This window comes from Oncorhynchus masou, chromosome 25 (genome assembly GCF_036934945.1).
Source record: "Oncorhynchus masou masou isolate Uvic2021 chromosome 25, UVic_Omas_1.1, whole genome shotgun sequence".
Classification (NCBI taxonomy): domain Eukaryota; kingdom Metazoa; phylum Chordata; class Actinopteri; order Salmoniformes; family Salmonidae; genus Oncorhynchus; species Oncorhynchus masou.
In genome coordinates, this window is record NC_088236.1 from 10,219,857 (window position 1) to 10,238,066 (window position 18,210).

The 18,210-nt window shown below is 50.3% G+C and overlaps 1 protein-coding gene across 4 annotated transcripts in view; it reads right to left on the reverse strand.

The window, feature by feature from the left end:
• Positions 1 to 768: 768 nt before the first annotated feature.
• Positions 769 to 18,210, reverse strand: part of slc39a14 (solute carrier family 39 member 14) — a 63,431-nt gene continuing 45,989 nt past the window's right edge. For all 4 annotated transcript variants that reach the window (XM_064936672.1, XM_064936673.1, XM_064936674.1 and 1 more), the window contains 3 exons: positions 10,729 to 10,951; positions 8,825 to 9,009; positions 769 to 5,077 (listed from right to left, as the gene is read on the reverse strand). In XM_064936672.1, the coding sequence (XP_064792744.1) occupies positions 4,925 to 5,077; positions 8,825 to 9,009; positions 10,729 to 10,951 (561 nt within the window). In that variant the 3' untranslated portion in view covers positions 769 to 4,924. The remainder of the gene's footprint in view (positions 5,078 to 8,824; positions 9,010 to 10,728; positions 10,952 to 18,210) is intronic.

The following is an 18,210-nucleotide window of genomic DNA, read 5'->3' on the forward strand; positions in this document are numbered from 1 at the left end:
CAACAACCTGATCAACACTATGTGAAAGAGATGTGTCACACTGCATGAGGCAAATGGTGGTCACACCAGATACTGACTGGGTTTGATCCACAACCCTACCTCTTTTCTTTAAAAAGTATCTGTGACCAACAGATGCATATCTGTATTCCCAGTCATGTGAAATCCATATTAGAGCCTTATGAATTTATTTCAAATTGACTGAATTCCTTTTGAACTTTAACTCAGTAAAATCTTTGAAATTGTTACATTCCTATTTTTGTTCAGTGAAGCTACACATAGTGAGCTGGCTAATCATTCAGCTCAAAAAGAGTTGGTTTGTACTTACTTGCAAGCTTAGCTACAAAGCATTGGTTAACCCCATTAAATCATGTCATTGTCCATAAGCACAATGATAAACTCACCTCTTTTGTAATCTATGGCCATTATGAACTGTGCCACTGTTCGGTGCTAGCCGGAAGAGCCCAAGCATGTTTACATCACACGTACGCAGCTCCATGTTCTGGTTGAAGTGAATTACGTTGAAGCGTTTATAAACACCCATTATTACAAAACCTCTTAGTGCCTATAGTACTTCAGAAATCATTCATAAGCAAATAGGTTTTATGAAAGGGTGGCAAAAAAAAGCCACATTTGGAAAAGCACAAGCTTTAAAACGTTAATTTCTAAGTTATGTTTAGAATATATGTATTAGTTCTAAAAAAAATGACTTTATGAAGTACTTTTAACGTTATACCTTGTATATTGTGTAACAAAGTAATGAGACACGAGTTAATTTAGGAAAATTGTTTATATAAAAAAAATACATGTTCCCAGCTCCCACAACACACTGCAAAAAGTACAACACTTCCTTGACACCACTATTCACAGGAGTCTGACATCTTGACGTCACCAATAAATAACTTCTTTAAAAAGTCCAAAGTCAGTTTGAATCAGAGTTGGGGTCAATTCCATTTGAATTCAGGAAGTACACCGAAATTCCAAATCAAATTCTCAATTAACAACATTCGGAATTGGAATTTGGTTTACTTTCTGAATTGACACCAACCCGGGTTAGTCACACAATTAAGTGTTTCAGACAGCAAAATCCTGCATGGAGGTATGGACTTGTCGAAATGGAGACTAAAGACGTAGAGGTGGAAATGTGTGTTGACTGTGTATGTACTCTGATTTCATACGTGTTGTATTGATGTATCCATATGACTAACAAATCTGTTTTACATGTGCAAAAATGTAAAATGATCGCTAAGAAGAAAATGAATAAATACAACAAAAATAGTGCAGCATTGTCTAGTTTCACATGGCTTGTATTTCTAAAAACAAAAGAAGTGTGTAATGTGCATAAACTTAAAATGTAAAATGCATTTCAAAACATTATGGCTTAAACAATAACGCCGATTATCCATACAACTAACCGTTTCAAAACGTTCCAATACATTACGGTTGCCATTGTACAATTCATGAGATGGTTTATTTCATATTGATTAACTCAGAAAAGGGAAAGAGCAATTGTTCACCTAATCTTTAGGATTTTTATCTGTTCTATGCCAATAAAAACAAGATAAATTGTAGACCGACATTGAAGTCAATGCATAGCAACAATAGTACAGCTCTTGAGCAAATATTCAATGAAGGAGGGGAAATATTCTCCACTGCTTTATGCTGATTCATTTCAGAGGCAGTGTCTCCCTCTAGGGGTCACTTATAATATTACACACACTTGCATCTGCTTAATGGTACAATTCATTCTCTCCAAATCATAAACAACCTTAAATTCTGTGGAGACTGAGGAAGCCTACTCGTCCTGCATCATCATGGTCTTACAGTTTTGTTGACCTCATGTCACAGCACATTTTTGTTACTACCACACCGGTCCCTGGTGGCAAAGCTATAACAACTGTTAACTTATAACTTGTCTTCGTATCAACTGTTATATAACCCTATAGCACTGTCATGACCACAGCACTAATATAATATGCATTATATTATAATACGTACTTCATAACTCACTGATCTAATCAACCATTGACATTGTAGAAGCTGAATATTCATTACAGGCGAAAACATGGCAAGCCTTACAGATTCAACCATGTGGTTTGGGCATTGCTGCATGAATGACACCCTCACATCACTGAAGGAGTGAGATGGTTTCTATAGGTTGTTGGATAAGGACAAAAACATCTTAAAAATTGAGTAGTTCACTATTTTACAACTTTATGTTAAGATGGTTCCTCACCCTGAAAGTAGTCTATGGCGCAGAGTGCACCCTGACACTGTTTTCTCCGACACATTGATGCGGCTGGCTTCCTCGTTAAATGGGCATTGTTGTCAAGAAGCAGGGCGGCTTGGTTGTGTTTCGGAGAACGCACGGCTCTTGACCGCCTCTCCCAACACAACCTGCACTGCTTCTTGACACAATGCGAGGAAGCCAGCCGCATTAATGTGTCAAGGTGCACTGTGCCCGGCCCGCCACAGGGGTCGCTAGTGCGCGACGGGACAAGGACGCCCCAGCACCATGGGTCTCCCTGACGCGGCCGGCTGCGACAGAGCCTGGCCTCGAACCCAGAATCTCTAGTGGCACAGCGATGCAGTGTCTTGCGCCACTCGGGAGGCCCAATAATTTGTTCTTAACTGACTTGCCTAGTGAAATAAAAAATTTGGTTTTCATTAAACAGCCATTACCAACTTTGGCCACCGCTAGCTAAACATCTATGGAAGTGATTGGGGCTGTGAGCATGTTTTTTTCTTTTTAAAGGCCAAATCACTTTAAAGTTACAACAAACAAAATATAGAATTGATTTTGGGCGATTTGGACATTTTACTTTTTAAAAGCTGCCCATCACTTCCATAGATTTTTAGCTAGCGATGGGGCAAAAGCTGAAGTTTGTTGTGGCTGTTTAAAGAAAACTGAACCATGGATTACAGTTTCTCCTGGCCCATTGACTATGTTCAGGGTGAGGAACCATCTCAACATTATCTTGTAAAATAGTGAACTCCTCCTTTAAGTGTGACTAGGATTCTGGGTACGGTCTTTGATTCCAAACATTCATTCATTACATACAAATAATACAACAATAGGCGTTATCTCAAAATGACAACGGTATGGATAAGGAATGGAGGATTGCATTTATAGAGATTAGAGTCTTGGAAAAAGCAGGTCAACGACATATGAAGGTCACAGATGGTTAGCTAGATGGGGAAACTGATTGGGAGAAATAGACTGTGGCTTCGGGTGCCACCATAGTCCGTCCATCCATCAAACATAGGCTTTGTCCAAAATGGCACTCTATTCCCGACAGAAAACCTTATTTTCGGAAGTGTACTATAATAGGGAGCTATTTGCTGAGGTCTTAGTAGAGAACAATGTCAACCGAGGAAACCAGGACAGAAAGCTACAAATCAGAAGGTTCTTGTTCTTCACGCTTGTCACACTCTGGAGGAAACACAAGTCCCAATGGAGTCCATCATAAACGGTCTGTCTGTCCACATTTTGTTGTTACAATTCACAAGTGTTGCATTTGTCTGGTTCCTCCTGAAGTAAAACATAACAGACACATCAGTCCTGTGTTGGGGAAAGGTTTTCTTCTTCACCACGTCGGCCTGCTCAACTTTCCAGTTGATCTGTGTGTCATATATATATATATATGGAACACTTTCTTTTTGGTATGTATTGAAAAAAGGGTTTGCACTCTGACAATGAAAAAAAGGTCCAAGGATGTCTACAATACAACTGCTATTACCTGATTGTGCTGCGCAGGCCACCGTAGTTTGGCCCCTGGGCACTCAGAGGCATATGGGTAACATAAATACACTATTTCCAAGTCACTGGACCCTGGGGTGTAATCATTACGCTGATTCTGTTGCAAAATGTTTTGCAACAGAAACCAAACAACCGTTTCTATTGGACAAATTCTGGTAGGTTCCTTACCATTTCGTTCCATTTGCTCTGTTTGCTACTGTTTGGTTCTCAAACGGTTTCCGTAATGAATACACCCCTGGTTGCTCAAAATGTCCAACTCGACGCTCATCATGCATGTCCAAACTAACCAATGACAGAATGATCTCCATGACAACAGCAAGAGTCTTTGTAGAGCCGGAATGGTCTCTCAGTAGTCTGGGGAACAAGGAAGTGTTTGATTAAATAACTTTATTTTATACCTAGTTATGGTTTATATATGAACTGTGTTTGTATAAATGGTTTGTAGATATTGCATGTCTGTTGGTCATCAGCATAGGAGATAATATGGTGATCCTACCCCCTGCCTATGACCCGTTCCTGTCCCTGCAGGTGGCATAGAACAGAGGGGAAAGGGATCTCTAGGCTAGTCACCTAGCTGGCAAGGGGGGGCTGGTCAGAGAAGGCCCAAGAGAGATGAGGGAGGGTGGTACCCCTGCCAGTGTACTAGGGGGGTCAGAGAAGGCCCAAGAGAGATAGATGGAGGGTGGTACCCCTGTCAGTGTACTAGGGGGGTCAGAGAAGGCCCAAGAGAGATGAGGGAGGGTGGTACCCCTGTCAGTGTACTAGGGGGGTCAGAGAATGCCCAAGAGAGATTAGGGAGGGTGGTACCCCTGTCACTGTACTAGGGGGGTCAGAGAAGGCCCAAGAGAGATGAGGGAGGCCTGTTCCCCTGCCAGTATACTAGGGGGGTCAGAGAAGGCCCAAGAGAGATGAGGGAGGCCTGTTCCCCTGCCAGTGTACTAGTAGCTACTGCATTTGGGAACTGCTTAAGTCTTATAGGGTACGTTCCTGCCGCACTAGTACCGAAGCCCCGGGTCCTGAGGGAGAATCGGGGGCCAAATGGGGCCTGAGAGGGAGCCTGGGGAGGGAGGGGCGGGCATTTCCATTCAGCTCCAAAAGGAATCATTACAGTTGAAAGCGGTTGGATCTGGTTAAAACCGACAGGGTGTAGTTGTGTGAATAATAATGCTAGTCTATAGTGATGGCTCCAGAGTAGGTGGTCAGTAGCAGCATGATGGCAAAGCCGGTTAGGAGGCCCGCGTTCTGGATGATGAAGGTCACAAGGAAGCTGCTTCCCCCCGCCTCCTCCTCCTCACGACTCACCTCGTTCATCTCCGGGAACTACGGATAGAAGGGGGGGGGGGCAGGTCAGTAACTTATTGCCCACACACAGAGTTATCCTTAGACATAACACTGGATGGGCAAACAGTATGTTGTGCTCCATATCTATTATCAGTGGTCACACAAACAGAACCCCCCACTCCACCCGACCAACACCGACCGTGTCCACCCCCCACTCCACCGGACCATCACCGACCGTGTCCACCCCCCACTCCACCGGACCATCACCGACCGTGTCCACCCCCCACTCCACCGGACCATCACCGACCGTGTCCACCCCCCACTCCACCGGACCATCACCGACCGTGTCCTCCACCCCCCCGCCCACCCCACCGGACCATCACCGACCGTGTCCACCACCCACTCCACCGGACCATCACCGACCGTGTCCACCCCCCCCCCCCCACCGGACCATCACCGACCGTGTCCCCCCCCCCCCCACCGGACCATCACCGACCGTGTCCACCCCCCCACCCCACCGGACCATCACCGACCGTGTCCACCACCCACTCCACCCACCGGACCATCACCGACCGTGTCCACCCCCCCCCCCACCGGACCATCACCGACCGTGTCCTCCACCCCCCCCACCCCACCGGACCATCACCGACCGTGTCCACCCCCCACTCCACCGGACCATCACCGACCGTGTCCACCCCCACTCCACCGGACCATCACCGACCGTGTCCACCCCCCCCACCCCACTCCACCGGACCATCACCGACCGTGTCCACCCCCCCCCGGACCATCACCGACCGTGTCCTCCACCCCCCCACCCCACCGGACCATCACCGACCGTGTCCACCACCCACTCCACCGGACCATCACCGACCGTGTCCACCCCCCCCCACTGGACCATCACCGACCGTGCCCCCCCCCCCCCCCCGGACCATCACCGACCGTGTCCACCCCCCCGGACCATCACCGACCGTGTCCCCCCCCCCCCCCCACCGGACCATCACCGACCGTGTCCACCCCCCCCCCCACCGGACCATCACCGACCGTGTCCACCACCCACCCACCCACCGGACCATCACCGACCGTGTCCACCCCCCCCCACCGGACCATCACCGACCGTGTCCTCCACCCCCCACCCCACCGGACCATCACCGACCGTGTCCACCCCCCCTCCACCGGACCATCACCGACCGTGTCCACCCCCACTCCACCGGACCATCACCGACCGTGTCCACCCCCCCACCCCACTCCACCACCATCACCGACCGTGTCCACCCCCCACCGGACCATCACCGACCGTGTCCACCCCCCACCCACCGGACCATCACCGACCGTGTCCACCACCCACCGACTCCACCGGACCATCACCGACCGTGTCCACCCCCCCCCCACCGGACCATCACCGACCGTGTCCCCCCCCCACCCCACCGGACCATCACCGACCGTGTCCACCCCCCCCACCCCACCGGACCATCACCGACCGTGTCCCCCCCACCGGACCATCACCGACCGTGTCCACCCCCCCCCACCGGACCATCACCGACCGTGTCCACCCCCCCCACCCACCGGACCATCACCGACCGTGTCCACCCCCCCCCACCGGACCATCACCGACCGTGTCCACCCCCCCCCACCCCACCGGACCATCACCGACCGTGTCCACCCCCCACCCCACCGGACCATCACCGACCGTGTCCACCCCCACCCACCCACCGGACCATCACCGACCGTGTCCACCCCCCACCCCACTCCACCGGACCATCACCGACCGTGTCCACCCCCCCCCCACCCCACCGGACCATCACCGACCGTGTCCACCCCCCCACTCCACCGGACCATCACCGGTATGTTGTGCTCCCCCCCCTATCTACCATCAGTGGTCACACAAACAGAACCCCCACTCCACCCGACCAACACCGACCGTGTCCACCCCCCCACCGGACCATCCACCGGACCATCACCGACCGTGTCCACCACCCCCCACTCCACCGGTCCACCCCCACTCCATCACCGACCGTGTCCACCACCCACTCCACCGTGACCATCACCCCGTGTCCACCCCCCCCCCCCACCCCACCGACCATCACCGACCGTGTCCACCCCCCCCACCGGACCATCACCGACCGTGTCCTCCACCCCCCCCCACCCCACCGGACCATCACCGACCGTGTCCACCCCCACTCCACCGGACCATCACCGACCGTGTCCACCCCCCCCCACCGGACCATCACCGACCGTGTCCCCCCCCCCCACCATCACCGACCGTGTCCACCCCCCCACCCCACCGGACCATCACCGACCGTGTCCACCACCCACTCCACCGGACCATCACCGACCGTGTCCACCCCCCCACCGGACCATCACCGACCGTGTCGTCCCCCCCCCACCGGACCATCACCGACCGTGTCCACCCCCCACCCCACCGGACCATCACCGACCGTGTCCACCACCCACTCCACCCACCGGACCATCACCGACCGTGTCCACCCCCCCCCCCCCCCGGACCATCACCGACCGTGTCCTCCACCCCCCCACCCCACCGGACCATCACCGACCGTGTCCACCCCCACTCCACCGGACCATCACCGACTGTGTCCACCCCCCCCCCCACCGGACCATCACCGACCGTGTCCCCCCCACCATCACCGACCGTGTCCACCCCCCACCCCACCGGACCATCACCGACCGTGTCCACCACCCACTCCACCGGACCATCACCGACCGTGTCCACCCCCCCACCATCACCGACCGTGTCCACCCCCCCACCCGACCAACACCGACCGTGTCCACCCCCACTCCACCGGACCATCACCGACCGTGTCCACCCCCCCCCACCGGCCCCTCACCGACCGTGTCCACCCCCCCCACCGGCCCCTCACCGACCGTGTCCACCCCCCACTCCACCCGACCAACACCGACCGTGTCCACCCCCACTCCACCGGACCATCACCGACCGTGTCCACCCCCCACCATCACCGACCGTGTCCACCCCCCCCCCACTCCACCCGACCAACACCGACCGTGTCCACCCCCACTCCACCGGACCATCACCGACCGTGTCCACCCCCCCACTCCACCCGACCAACACCGACCGTGTCCACCCCCCCCCACTCCACCCGACCAACACCGACCGTGTCCACCCCCCCACCGGACCATCACCGACCGTGTCCCCCCCCCGGACCATCACCGACCGTGTCCACCCCCCCACCCCACCGGACCATCACCGACCGTGTCCACCCCCCTCCCCCACCGACCATGTCCACCCCCCCCCGGACCATCACCGACCGTGTCCACCCCCACTCCACCGGACCATCACCGACCGTGTCCACCCCCCCCACCGGACCATCACCGACCGTGTCCTCCACCCCCCCCCCCACCGGAACATCACCGACCGTGTCCACCCCCCCCCCCACCCCACCGGACCATCACCGACCGTGTCCACCACCCACTCCACCGGACCATCACCGACCGTGTCCACCCCCCCCCCACCGGACCATAACCGACCATGTCCACCCCCCCCCCCACCGACCATGTCCACCCCCCCACCCCACCGGACCATCACCGACCGTGTCCACCCCCACTCCACCGGACCATCACCGACCGTGTCCAACCCCCCCACCGGACCATCACCGACCGTGTCCTCCACCCCCCCCCTACCGGACCATCACCGACCGTGTCCTCCACCCCCCCCCCACCCCACCGGACCATCACCGACCGTGTCCTCCACCCCCCCACCCCACCGGACCATCACCGACCGTGTCCACCCCCTACGCCCATCCCCTCTCTCACCATGTCTGCCAGGGCGATGTAGAGGAACATGCCCCCTGCCAGGGCAAAGATCCATTGAGGTGAGAAGCTGTTTCCTGCCAGGATGCCAAAACCCATGCCCAGGTAGCAGCAGCAGGCAGACAGGAAGTTAAAGAACAGAGCCTGCTGGATGCTCATCCCAGCATTCAACAAGATCACAAAGTCTCCTGGAGGGAGAGAAGGAGATGGTGAGAGAGAAGAGGACAATATCAGCACAGCCAGACATATACTGCTTGGATAGGTGTTAGAGTGCTGGATTCACATAAGCCTACTTATACAGTGCACTTGGGAAAGTATTCAGACCCCTTGACTTTTTCCACATTTGTTACAGCCTTATTCTAAAATGGATTCAATTGTTTTTTTCCCCTTCATCAATCTACACACAATACCCCATAATAACAAAGCAAAAATAGGTGTAGACATTTTTGCTAATGTATTAAAACTGAAATATCACATTTACATAAGTTATTCAGACCCTTTACTCAGCACTTTGTTGAAGTGGCTTTGGCAGCGATTACAACCTCGAGTCTTCTTGGGTTTGACGCTACAAGCTTGGCACACCTGTATTTGGGGAGTTTCTCCCATTCTTCTCTGCAGATCCTCTCAAGCTCTGTCAGGTTGGATGGGGAGCGTCGCTGCACAGCTATTTTCAGGTCTCTGCTGAGACTTGTCCCGAAGCCACTCCTGTGTTGTCTTGGCTGTGTGATTAGGGTCGTTGTCCTGTTGGAAGACAAACCTTTGCCCCAGTCTGAGGTCCTTAGTGCTCTGGAGCAGGTTTTCATCAAGGACCTCTTTGTATATTGCTCCATTCGTCTTTCCCTTGATCCTGACTAGTCTCCCAGTCCCTGCAGCTGAAAAGCATCTCCACAGCATGCCGCTGCCTCCACCACGCTTCACCGTAAGGATGGTGCCAGATTTTCTCCAGATATGACGCTTGGCATTAAGGCAAAAAGAGTTAAACCTTGGTTTCATCAGACCAGAGAAACTTGTTTCTCACTGTCAGAGTCCTTTAGGTGCCTTTTGGCAAACTCTAAGCAAGCGGTCATGTGCCTCTTACTGAGGAGTGGCTTTTGTCTGGCCCCTCTACCATAAAGGCCTGATTGGTGGAGTGCTGCAGAGATGTTTGTCCTTCTGGAAGGTTCTTCCATCTCCACAGAGGAACTCTGGAGCTCTGTCAGAGTGACCATTGGGATCTTGGTCACCTCCCTGACCAAGGCCCTTCTCCCCCGAATGCTCAGTTTGGCATGGCGGCCAGAGGCTTGCTGGTTCCAAACTTCTTCTATTTAACAACGATGGAGGCCACTGTGTTCTTGGGGACCTTCAATGCTGCAGAATTTGTTTTTGTTGTACCCTTCCCCAGATCTGTGCCTCGACACAATCCTGTCTCGGAGCTCATTCCTTCGATCTCATGGCTTGGTTTTTGCTCTGACATGCACTGTCAACTGTGGGACCTTATATAGACAGGTGTGTGCCTTTCCAAATCATGTCCAATCAATTTAATTTACCGCAGGTGGACTCCAATCAACTTGTAGAAACATCTCAAGTATGATCAAAGGAAACAGGATGGACCTAAGTTCAATTTCAACTCTCATAGCAAAGGGTCTAAAAACCAGTTTTCGCTTTGTCATTATGGGGTACTGTGATGTCATTATGGGGCGTTGTGATGTCATTACGGGGTACTGTGCGTAGATTGATAAGTTAAAAAAAAAAGTATTTTATTCCATTTTAGAATAAGACTGTAACGTTACAAAATGTGGCAAAAGTCAAGGGGTCTGAATACTTTCCGAATGCACTGTAAGCCCAAATATTATAAATCATTACATTTACTTTCGAGAGGTCTTTTGTTTTTGGGGTGCTGGACCCATTCATTAGACTGTAACACTCACCCAGTTCATGGGGAAACTCCTCACAGAGTATAGCCACGGAGGTGCTGATGCCCTGGAAGGTCGAGGCAGTGAAGGAGGCTCCGATGGCCAGGCCGTCGATGAAGTTATGGAGCCCGTCGCTCAACGTGATCATCCAGGCCAGAGTGCCGATGTCAGAGTATGCTGTACCCTTCAGCCAATAGCAGCCTCCTCTGCTGTTCCCTCCACCCAGGCTCTGAGAGTCCTGTTGGAGAGGAGGAGAGGTGTGAGGGAGAGTGTATGACTCACCGGTGGGTTCGGTGCGGGCGTGTGAGTGAGTATGTGTGTTTTAGAGCTGGGACAATTACCAACGTTCCCCTGCTCTTACCGACAATCCCCTGCTCTTACCGACAATCCCCTGCTCTTACCGACAATCCCCTGCTCTTACCGACAATCCCCTGCTCTTACCGACAATCCCCTGCTCTTACCGACAATCCCCTGCTCTTACCGACAATCCCATGCTCTTACTGACAATGCCCTGATCTTACCGAAGCATTTTGCTTTGGTCGGTAATTTCCTCAGCTTTTGCTACACAACGTTCCGGCAGATTGTTTTGTTGTAAAACCATTATTTGGCCAACAGTAATCTCCTATCCATGATGTTGATTCCTGCAGATTGTTCTGTTCTAAAACCATTATTTGGCCAACAGTAATCTCCTGTCTATGATGTTGATTCCTGCAGATTGTTCTGTTCTAAAACCATTATTTGGCCAACAGTAATCTCCTGTCTATGATGTTGATTCCTGCAGATTGTTCTGTTCTAAAACCATTATTTGGCCAACAGTAATCTCCTGTCCATGATGTTGATTCCTGAAGATTGTTTTGTTGTAAAACCATTATTTGGCCAACAGTAATCTCCTATCCATGATGTTGATTCCTGCAGATTGTTTTGTTGTAAAACCATTATTTGGCCAACAGTAATCTCCTATCCATGATGTTGATTCCTGCAGATTGTTTTGTTGTAAAACCATTATTTGGCCAACAGTAATCTCCTATCCATGATGTTGATTCCTGCAGATTGTTCTGTTCTAAAACCATTATTTGGCCAACAGTAATCTCCTGTCTATGATGTTGATTCCTGCAGATTGTTCTGTTCTAAAACCATTATTTGGCCAACAGTAATCTCCTGTCTATGATGTTGATTCCTGCAGATTGTTCTGTTCTAAAACCATTATTTGGCCAACAGTAATCTCCTGTCTATGATGTTGATTCCTGCAGATTGTTCTGTTCTAAAACCATTCTTTGGCCAACAGTAATCTCCTGTCTATGATGTTGATTCCTGCAGATTGTTCTGTTCTAAAACCATTATTTGGCCAACAGTAATCTCCTGTCTATGATGTTGATTCCTGCAGATTGTTTTGTTGTAAAACCATTATTTGGCCAACAGTAATCTCCTGTCCATGATGTTGATTCCTGCAGATTGTTTTGTTCTAAAACCATTATTTGGCCAACAGTAATCTCCTGTCCATGATGTTGATTCCTGCAGATTGTTTTGTTGTAAAACCATTATTTGGCCAACAGTAATCTCCTGTCTATGATGTTGATTCCTGCAGATTGTTCTGTTCTAAAACCATTATTTGGCCAACAGTAATCTCCTGTCCATGATGTTGATTCCTGCAGATTGTTTTGTTGTAAAACCATTATTTGGCCAACAGTAATCTCCTGTCTATGATGTTGATTCCTGCAGATTGTTCTGTTCTAAAACCATTATTTGGCCAACAGTAATCTCCTGTCTATGATGTTGATTCCTGCAGATTGTTCTGTTCTAAAACCATTATTTGGCCAACAGTAATCTCCTGTCTATGATGTTGATTCCTGCAGATTGTTCTGTTCTAAAACCATTATTTGGCCAACAGTAATCTCCTGTCTATGATGTTGATTCCTGCAGATTGTTCTGTTCTAAAACCATTATTTGGCCAACAGTAATCTCCTGTCTATGATGTTGATTCCTGCAGATTGTTCTGTTCTAAAACCATTATTTGGCCAACAGTAATCTCCTGTCTATGATGTTGATTCCTGCAGATTGTTCTGTTCTAAAACCATTATTTGGCCAACAGTAATCTCCTATCCATGATGTTGATTCCTGCAGATTGTTCTGTTCTAAAACCATTATTTGGCCAACAGTAATCTCCTGTCTATGATGTTGATTCCTGCAGATTGTTCTGTTCTAAAACCATTATTTGGCCAACAGTAATCTCCTATCCATGATGTTGATTCCTGTATGAAAGTATCAGCTTGTCCCTGTTTCTCTGTCGGATGCTCAATGAGCCACTTTCACTCCCTCTCGCCACTGTGCGCACAGAGGAGAAAGAGGTGCATTTTGATAAGCAAAGCATATAACTGTTGCTGAAAAACTTAATTTCAAAAGCAACTACTGTTGTTCTAGTTACAGAGTCACAGCTTTCTAGGAGTATATAACTTCTCTCTCACCTCTCAACATTGAGCTCATAGCACCACTAGCCGAGCGGAGGGCACCAACTACTGTTGTTCCAGTTACAGAGAGTCACAGCTTTCTAGGAGTATATAACTTCTCTCTCACCTCTCAACATTGAGCTCAGGGCACCACTAGCCGAGTGGAGGGCACCAACTACTGTTGTTCTAGTTACAGAGAGGAGACTCACAGCTTTCTAGGAGTATATAACTTCTCAACATTGAGCTCATAGCACCACTAGCCGAGGGGAGGGCACCAACTACAGTGAACAGGGCTACATCAAGTAGCCGAGGCCTGGTACTGGAACGTTGAGTAGGATGTTACATTTACTGATACATTCATCAATTAGCCTATATGGCTATCGAGCAACAATATCATTTTCAGAGTTATCAATCTAGTGTTTTGAGTTCACTCTTCCTCAGGTGGTGAATTAAATAGCCTATAGGCCAACGCCCAACGATGTCAGCAAATTCATCTCGGAAGCACTCAAAAATAAATCCAGTCATTCGGGATCCTATTTCAACAGGTTGCACATCAACATATGCATTCCCTGGATACCTTATATCAAATAGTTTATCCTATGATGGAAAAAAATGTAAACTCTCTCAGTTGTCTTACTTTGCACTGGAGACAAATCCCTGCTGCTAATGGAAAGTAGGTCTAACTGTAATCATTGTATTTATCATTATCAAAGCAAAAGTTACACATTTATTGCGATATGACTTTTTGTACATATCGACCAGCTCTCGTGTGTTTGTCCTCTCACCAGTGGTGTCAGTGCAGGAGTGAATGTGTGTGTGTGTGTGTGTGTCCCTCTCTCTCACCGGTAGGGTCAGTGCAGGAGTTAATGTGTGTGTGTGTGTGTCCCTCTCTCTCACCGGTAGGGTCAGTGCAGGAGTGAATGTGTGTGTGTGTGTGTGTCCCTCTCTCTCACCGGTAGGGTCAGTGCAGGAGTTAATGTGTGTGTGTGTGTCCCTCTCTCTCACCAGTAGGGTCAGTGCAGGAGTGAATGTGTGTGTGTGTGTGTGTGTCCCTCTCTCACCGGTAGGGTCAGTGCAGGAGTGAATGTGTGTGTGTGTGTCCCTCTCTCTCACCGGTAGGGTCAGTGCAGGAGGGAATGTGTGTGTGTCCCTCTCTCTCACCGGTAGGGTCAGTGCAGGAGTGAATGTGTGTGTGTGTGTGTGTCCCTCTCTCTCACCGGTAGGGTCAGTGCAGGAGTGAATGTGTGTGTGTCCCTCTCTCTCACCGGTAGGGTCAGTGCAGGAGTTAATGTGTGTGTGTGTGTCCCTCTCTCTCACCGGTAGGGTCAGTGCAGGAGTTAATGTGTGTGTGTGTGTCCCTCTCTCACCGGTAGGGTCAGTGCAGGAGTGAATGTGTGTGTGTGTGTCCCTCTCTCTCACCGGTAGGGTCAGTGCAGGAGTGAATGTGTGTGTGTGTGTGTCCCTCTCTCTCACCGGTAGGGTCAGTGCAGGAGTGAATGTGTGTGTGTGTGTCCCTCTCTCACCGGTAGGGTCAGTGCAGGAGTGAATGTGTGTGTGTGTGTGTGTCCCTCTCTCACCGGTAGGGTCAGTGCAGGAGTGAATGTGTGTGTGTGTCCCTCTCTCTCACCGGTAGGGTCAGTGCAGGAGTTAATGTGTGTGTGTGTGTCCGTCTCTCTCACCGGTAGGGTCAGTGCAGGAGTGAATGTGTGTGTGTGTGTGTGTCCCTCTCTCACCGGTAGGGTCAGTGCAGGAGTTAATGTGTGTGTGTGTGTGTCCGTCTCTCTCACCGGTAGGGTCAGTGCAGGAGTGAATGTGTGTGTGTGTGTGTGTCCCTCTCTCTCACCGGTAGGGTCAGTGCAGGAGTTAATGTGTGTGTGTGTGTCCGTCTCTCTCACCGGTAGGGTCAGTGCAGGAGTGAATGTGTGTGTGTGTCCCTCTCTCTCACCAGTGGTGTCAGTGCAGGAGTGAATGTGTGTGTGTGTCCCTCTCTCTCACCGGTAGGGTCAGTGCAGGAGTGAATGTGTGTGTGTGTGTGTGTCCCACTCGCTCACCGGTAGGGTCAGTGCAGGAGTGAATGTGTGTGTGTGTGTCCCACTCGCTCACCGGTAGGGTCAGTGCAGGAGTGAATGTGTGTGTGTGTGTCCCACTCACTCACCGGTAGGGTCAGTGCAGGAGTGAATGTGTGTCCCACTCACTCACCAGTGGTGTCAGTGCAGGAGTGAATGTGTGTGTGTGTGTCCCACTCACTCACCGGTAGGGTCAGTGCAGGAGTGAATGTGTGTGTGTGTGTCCCACTCACTCACCGGTAGGGTCAGTGCAGGAGTGAATGTGTGTGTGTGTGTCCCACTCACTCACCGGTAGGGTCAGTGCAGGAGTGAATGTGTGTGTGTGTGTCCCACTCACTCACCAGTGGTGTCAGTGCAGGAGTGAATGTGTGTGTGTGTGTCCCACTCACTCACCGGTAGGGTCAGTGCAGGAGTGAATGTGTGTGTGTCCCTCTCTCACCGGTAGGGTCAGTACCGGGTGTGTCCTCCACCCACTCCTCCCTCTCTGTGAAAACTTGTAAAGAAGGTTGATGACATCCGCTCCTCATTCACTCAGCCTACTGAGTCCACTGGTCCCACTCACATAGAACGACCCTACTGAGTCCACTGGTCCCACTCACATAGAATGACCATACTGAGTCCACTGGTCCCACTCAGACAGAACTACCATACTGAGTCCACTGGTCCCACTCACATAGAACGACCCTACTGAGTCCACTGGTCCCACTCACATAGAACGACCCTACTGAGTCCACTTGTCCCACTCACATAGAATGACCATACTGAGTCCACTGGTCCCACTCAGACAGAACTACCATACTGAGTCCACTGGTCCCACTCACATAGAACAACCCTATTGAGTCCACTGGTCCCACTCACATAGAACTATGAAATCCTACGACTAGCGAGGTCAGGCCGCCGACAACCTGCCACTCGACCCCATCCCCTCATCCCTTCTCCAGACCATCTCTAGAGACCGTCTCCCATTCCTCACTTCCCTCATCCCTGACCTCGGACTTCAAAATGGCCCGAGTCGCTCCCCTCCACAAGAAAGCAACACTTTGACTCCTCAGACGTACAAACACTAGAGACCTGTATCTTGTCTTGCTTTTCTTTCCATAATACTTGTGCTCTCTCAGAACAACTCTCGTGCTAAATGTCTCAGAATAATCTTCTTGACCCCTAACCAGTCAGTCTTCAAGACGAGTCACTCAACCCGAGACTGCTCCGACGCTCAGTTCTGCCACCTCTGGTCTCTTGGTCCTCCCACCCCTACAGGAGGGCAGCTCCCACTCAGCCCAGGTCCTCTCTAATGGTGGAAACAGCTTCCCCCTGAAGCTGGGATGGCAGAGTCCCTGCCCGTAGTCTGCAACCGTACCTCTTCAAATAGCATCTTAAATAGTCCCATAGCATGTCCCCTCAACCGCCCCTTCTCACCCCGACCACCCCAAAAAAGCCTTTCATGAAATAACACACATTGACGACACCCCCCTCCCCATTACATTTACATTTAAGTCATTTGGCAGACGCTCTTATCCAGAGCGACTTACAAATTGGTGAATTCACCTTATGACATCCAGTGGAACAGCCACTTTACAATAGTGCATCTAAATCATTTAAGGGGGGGGGGGGTGAGAAGGATTACTTATCCTATCCTAGGTATTCCTTGAAGAGGTGGGGTTTCAGGTGTCTCCGGAAGGTGGTGATTGACTCCGCTGTCCTGGCGTCGTGAGGGAGTTTGTTCCACCATTGGGGGGCCAGAGCAGCGAACAGTTTTGACTGGGCTGAGCGGGAACTGTACTTCCTCAGTGGTAGGGAGGCGAGCAGGCCAGAGGTGGATGAACGCAGTGCCCTTGTTTGGGTGTAGGGCCTGATCAGAGCCTGGAGGTACTGCGGTGTCGTTCCCCTCACAGCTCCGTAGGCAAGCCCACTAGCACGGACTTTGCTGATAGCTACTTTGAGGAAAAATGTACTTACTATGACTGATAAGTTGTGGGGAAAGTACAAAATGTTCCTACTTGAGTAAAGATACCTTAATAGAAAATAACTCAAGTCATCCAGTAAAATAGTACTTGAGTAAAAGTATTTTGGTTTTAAATATACTTACGTATCAAAAGTCAAAGTAGAAAAACATTACAAAATTCCTGCCATAAAACATATATGGACAGACAGGGGCACTCTGCAACACTCAATGTACGACTAAGCATTTTGTCACGCCCTGGTCTAAGTATTTTGTGTTTGTCTTCATTTATTTGGTCAGGCCAGGGTGTGGCATGGATGTTTGTATGTGGTGTGTTTGTATTGGGATTGTAGCTTAGTGGGGTGTTCTAGATAAGTCTATGGCTGTCTGAAGTGGTTCTCAATCAGAGGCAGGTGTTTATCGTTGTCTCTGATTGGGAACCATATTTAGGCAGCCATATTCTTTGAGTGTTTCGTGGGTGATTGTCCGTTATGTATTAGTTTGCACGAGTATTAGGCTGTTTCGGTTTTCGTTACGTTTATTGTTTTTGTAGTGTTTGTATTTGGATTCGTGTTGCTTCAGTTTATTAAACATGGATCGCAATCTACACGCCGCATTTTGGTCAGACTCTCCTTCACACCTAGAAAACCGTAACACATTTGTGTTTGTGAGTCCGCCAGATCAGAGGCAGTAGGGATGACCAGGGGTGTTGATAAGTGTGTGCATTAGGCAATTTTCCTGTCCAGCTAAGCACTCAAAATGTAACCAGTACTTTTGGGTGTCAGGGAAAAGGTATTGAGTAAAAAGTACATAATTTTCTTTAGAAATGTAGTGAGGTAAAAGTTGAGACTGGTGTTTCGGGGGTACTATTTAATGAAGCTGCCAGTTGAGGACTTTTGAGGCGTCTGTCTATCAAACTAGACACACTAATGTACTTGTCCTCTTGTTCAGTTGTGCACCGGGGCCTCCCACTCCTCTTTCTATTCTGGTTAGAGACCGTTTGCGCTGTTCTGTGAAGGGAGTAGTACACAGCGTTGTACGAGATCTT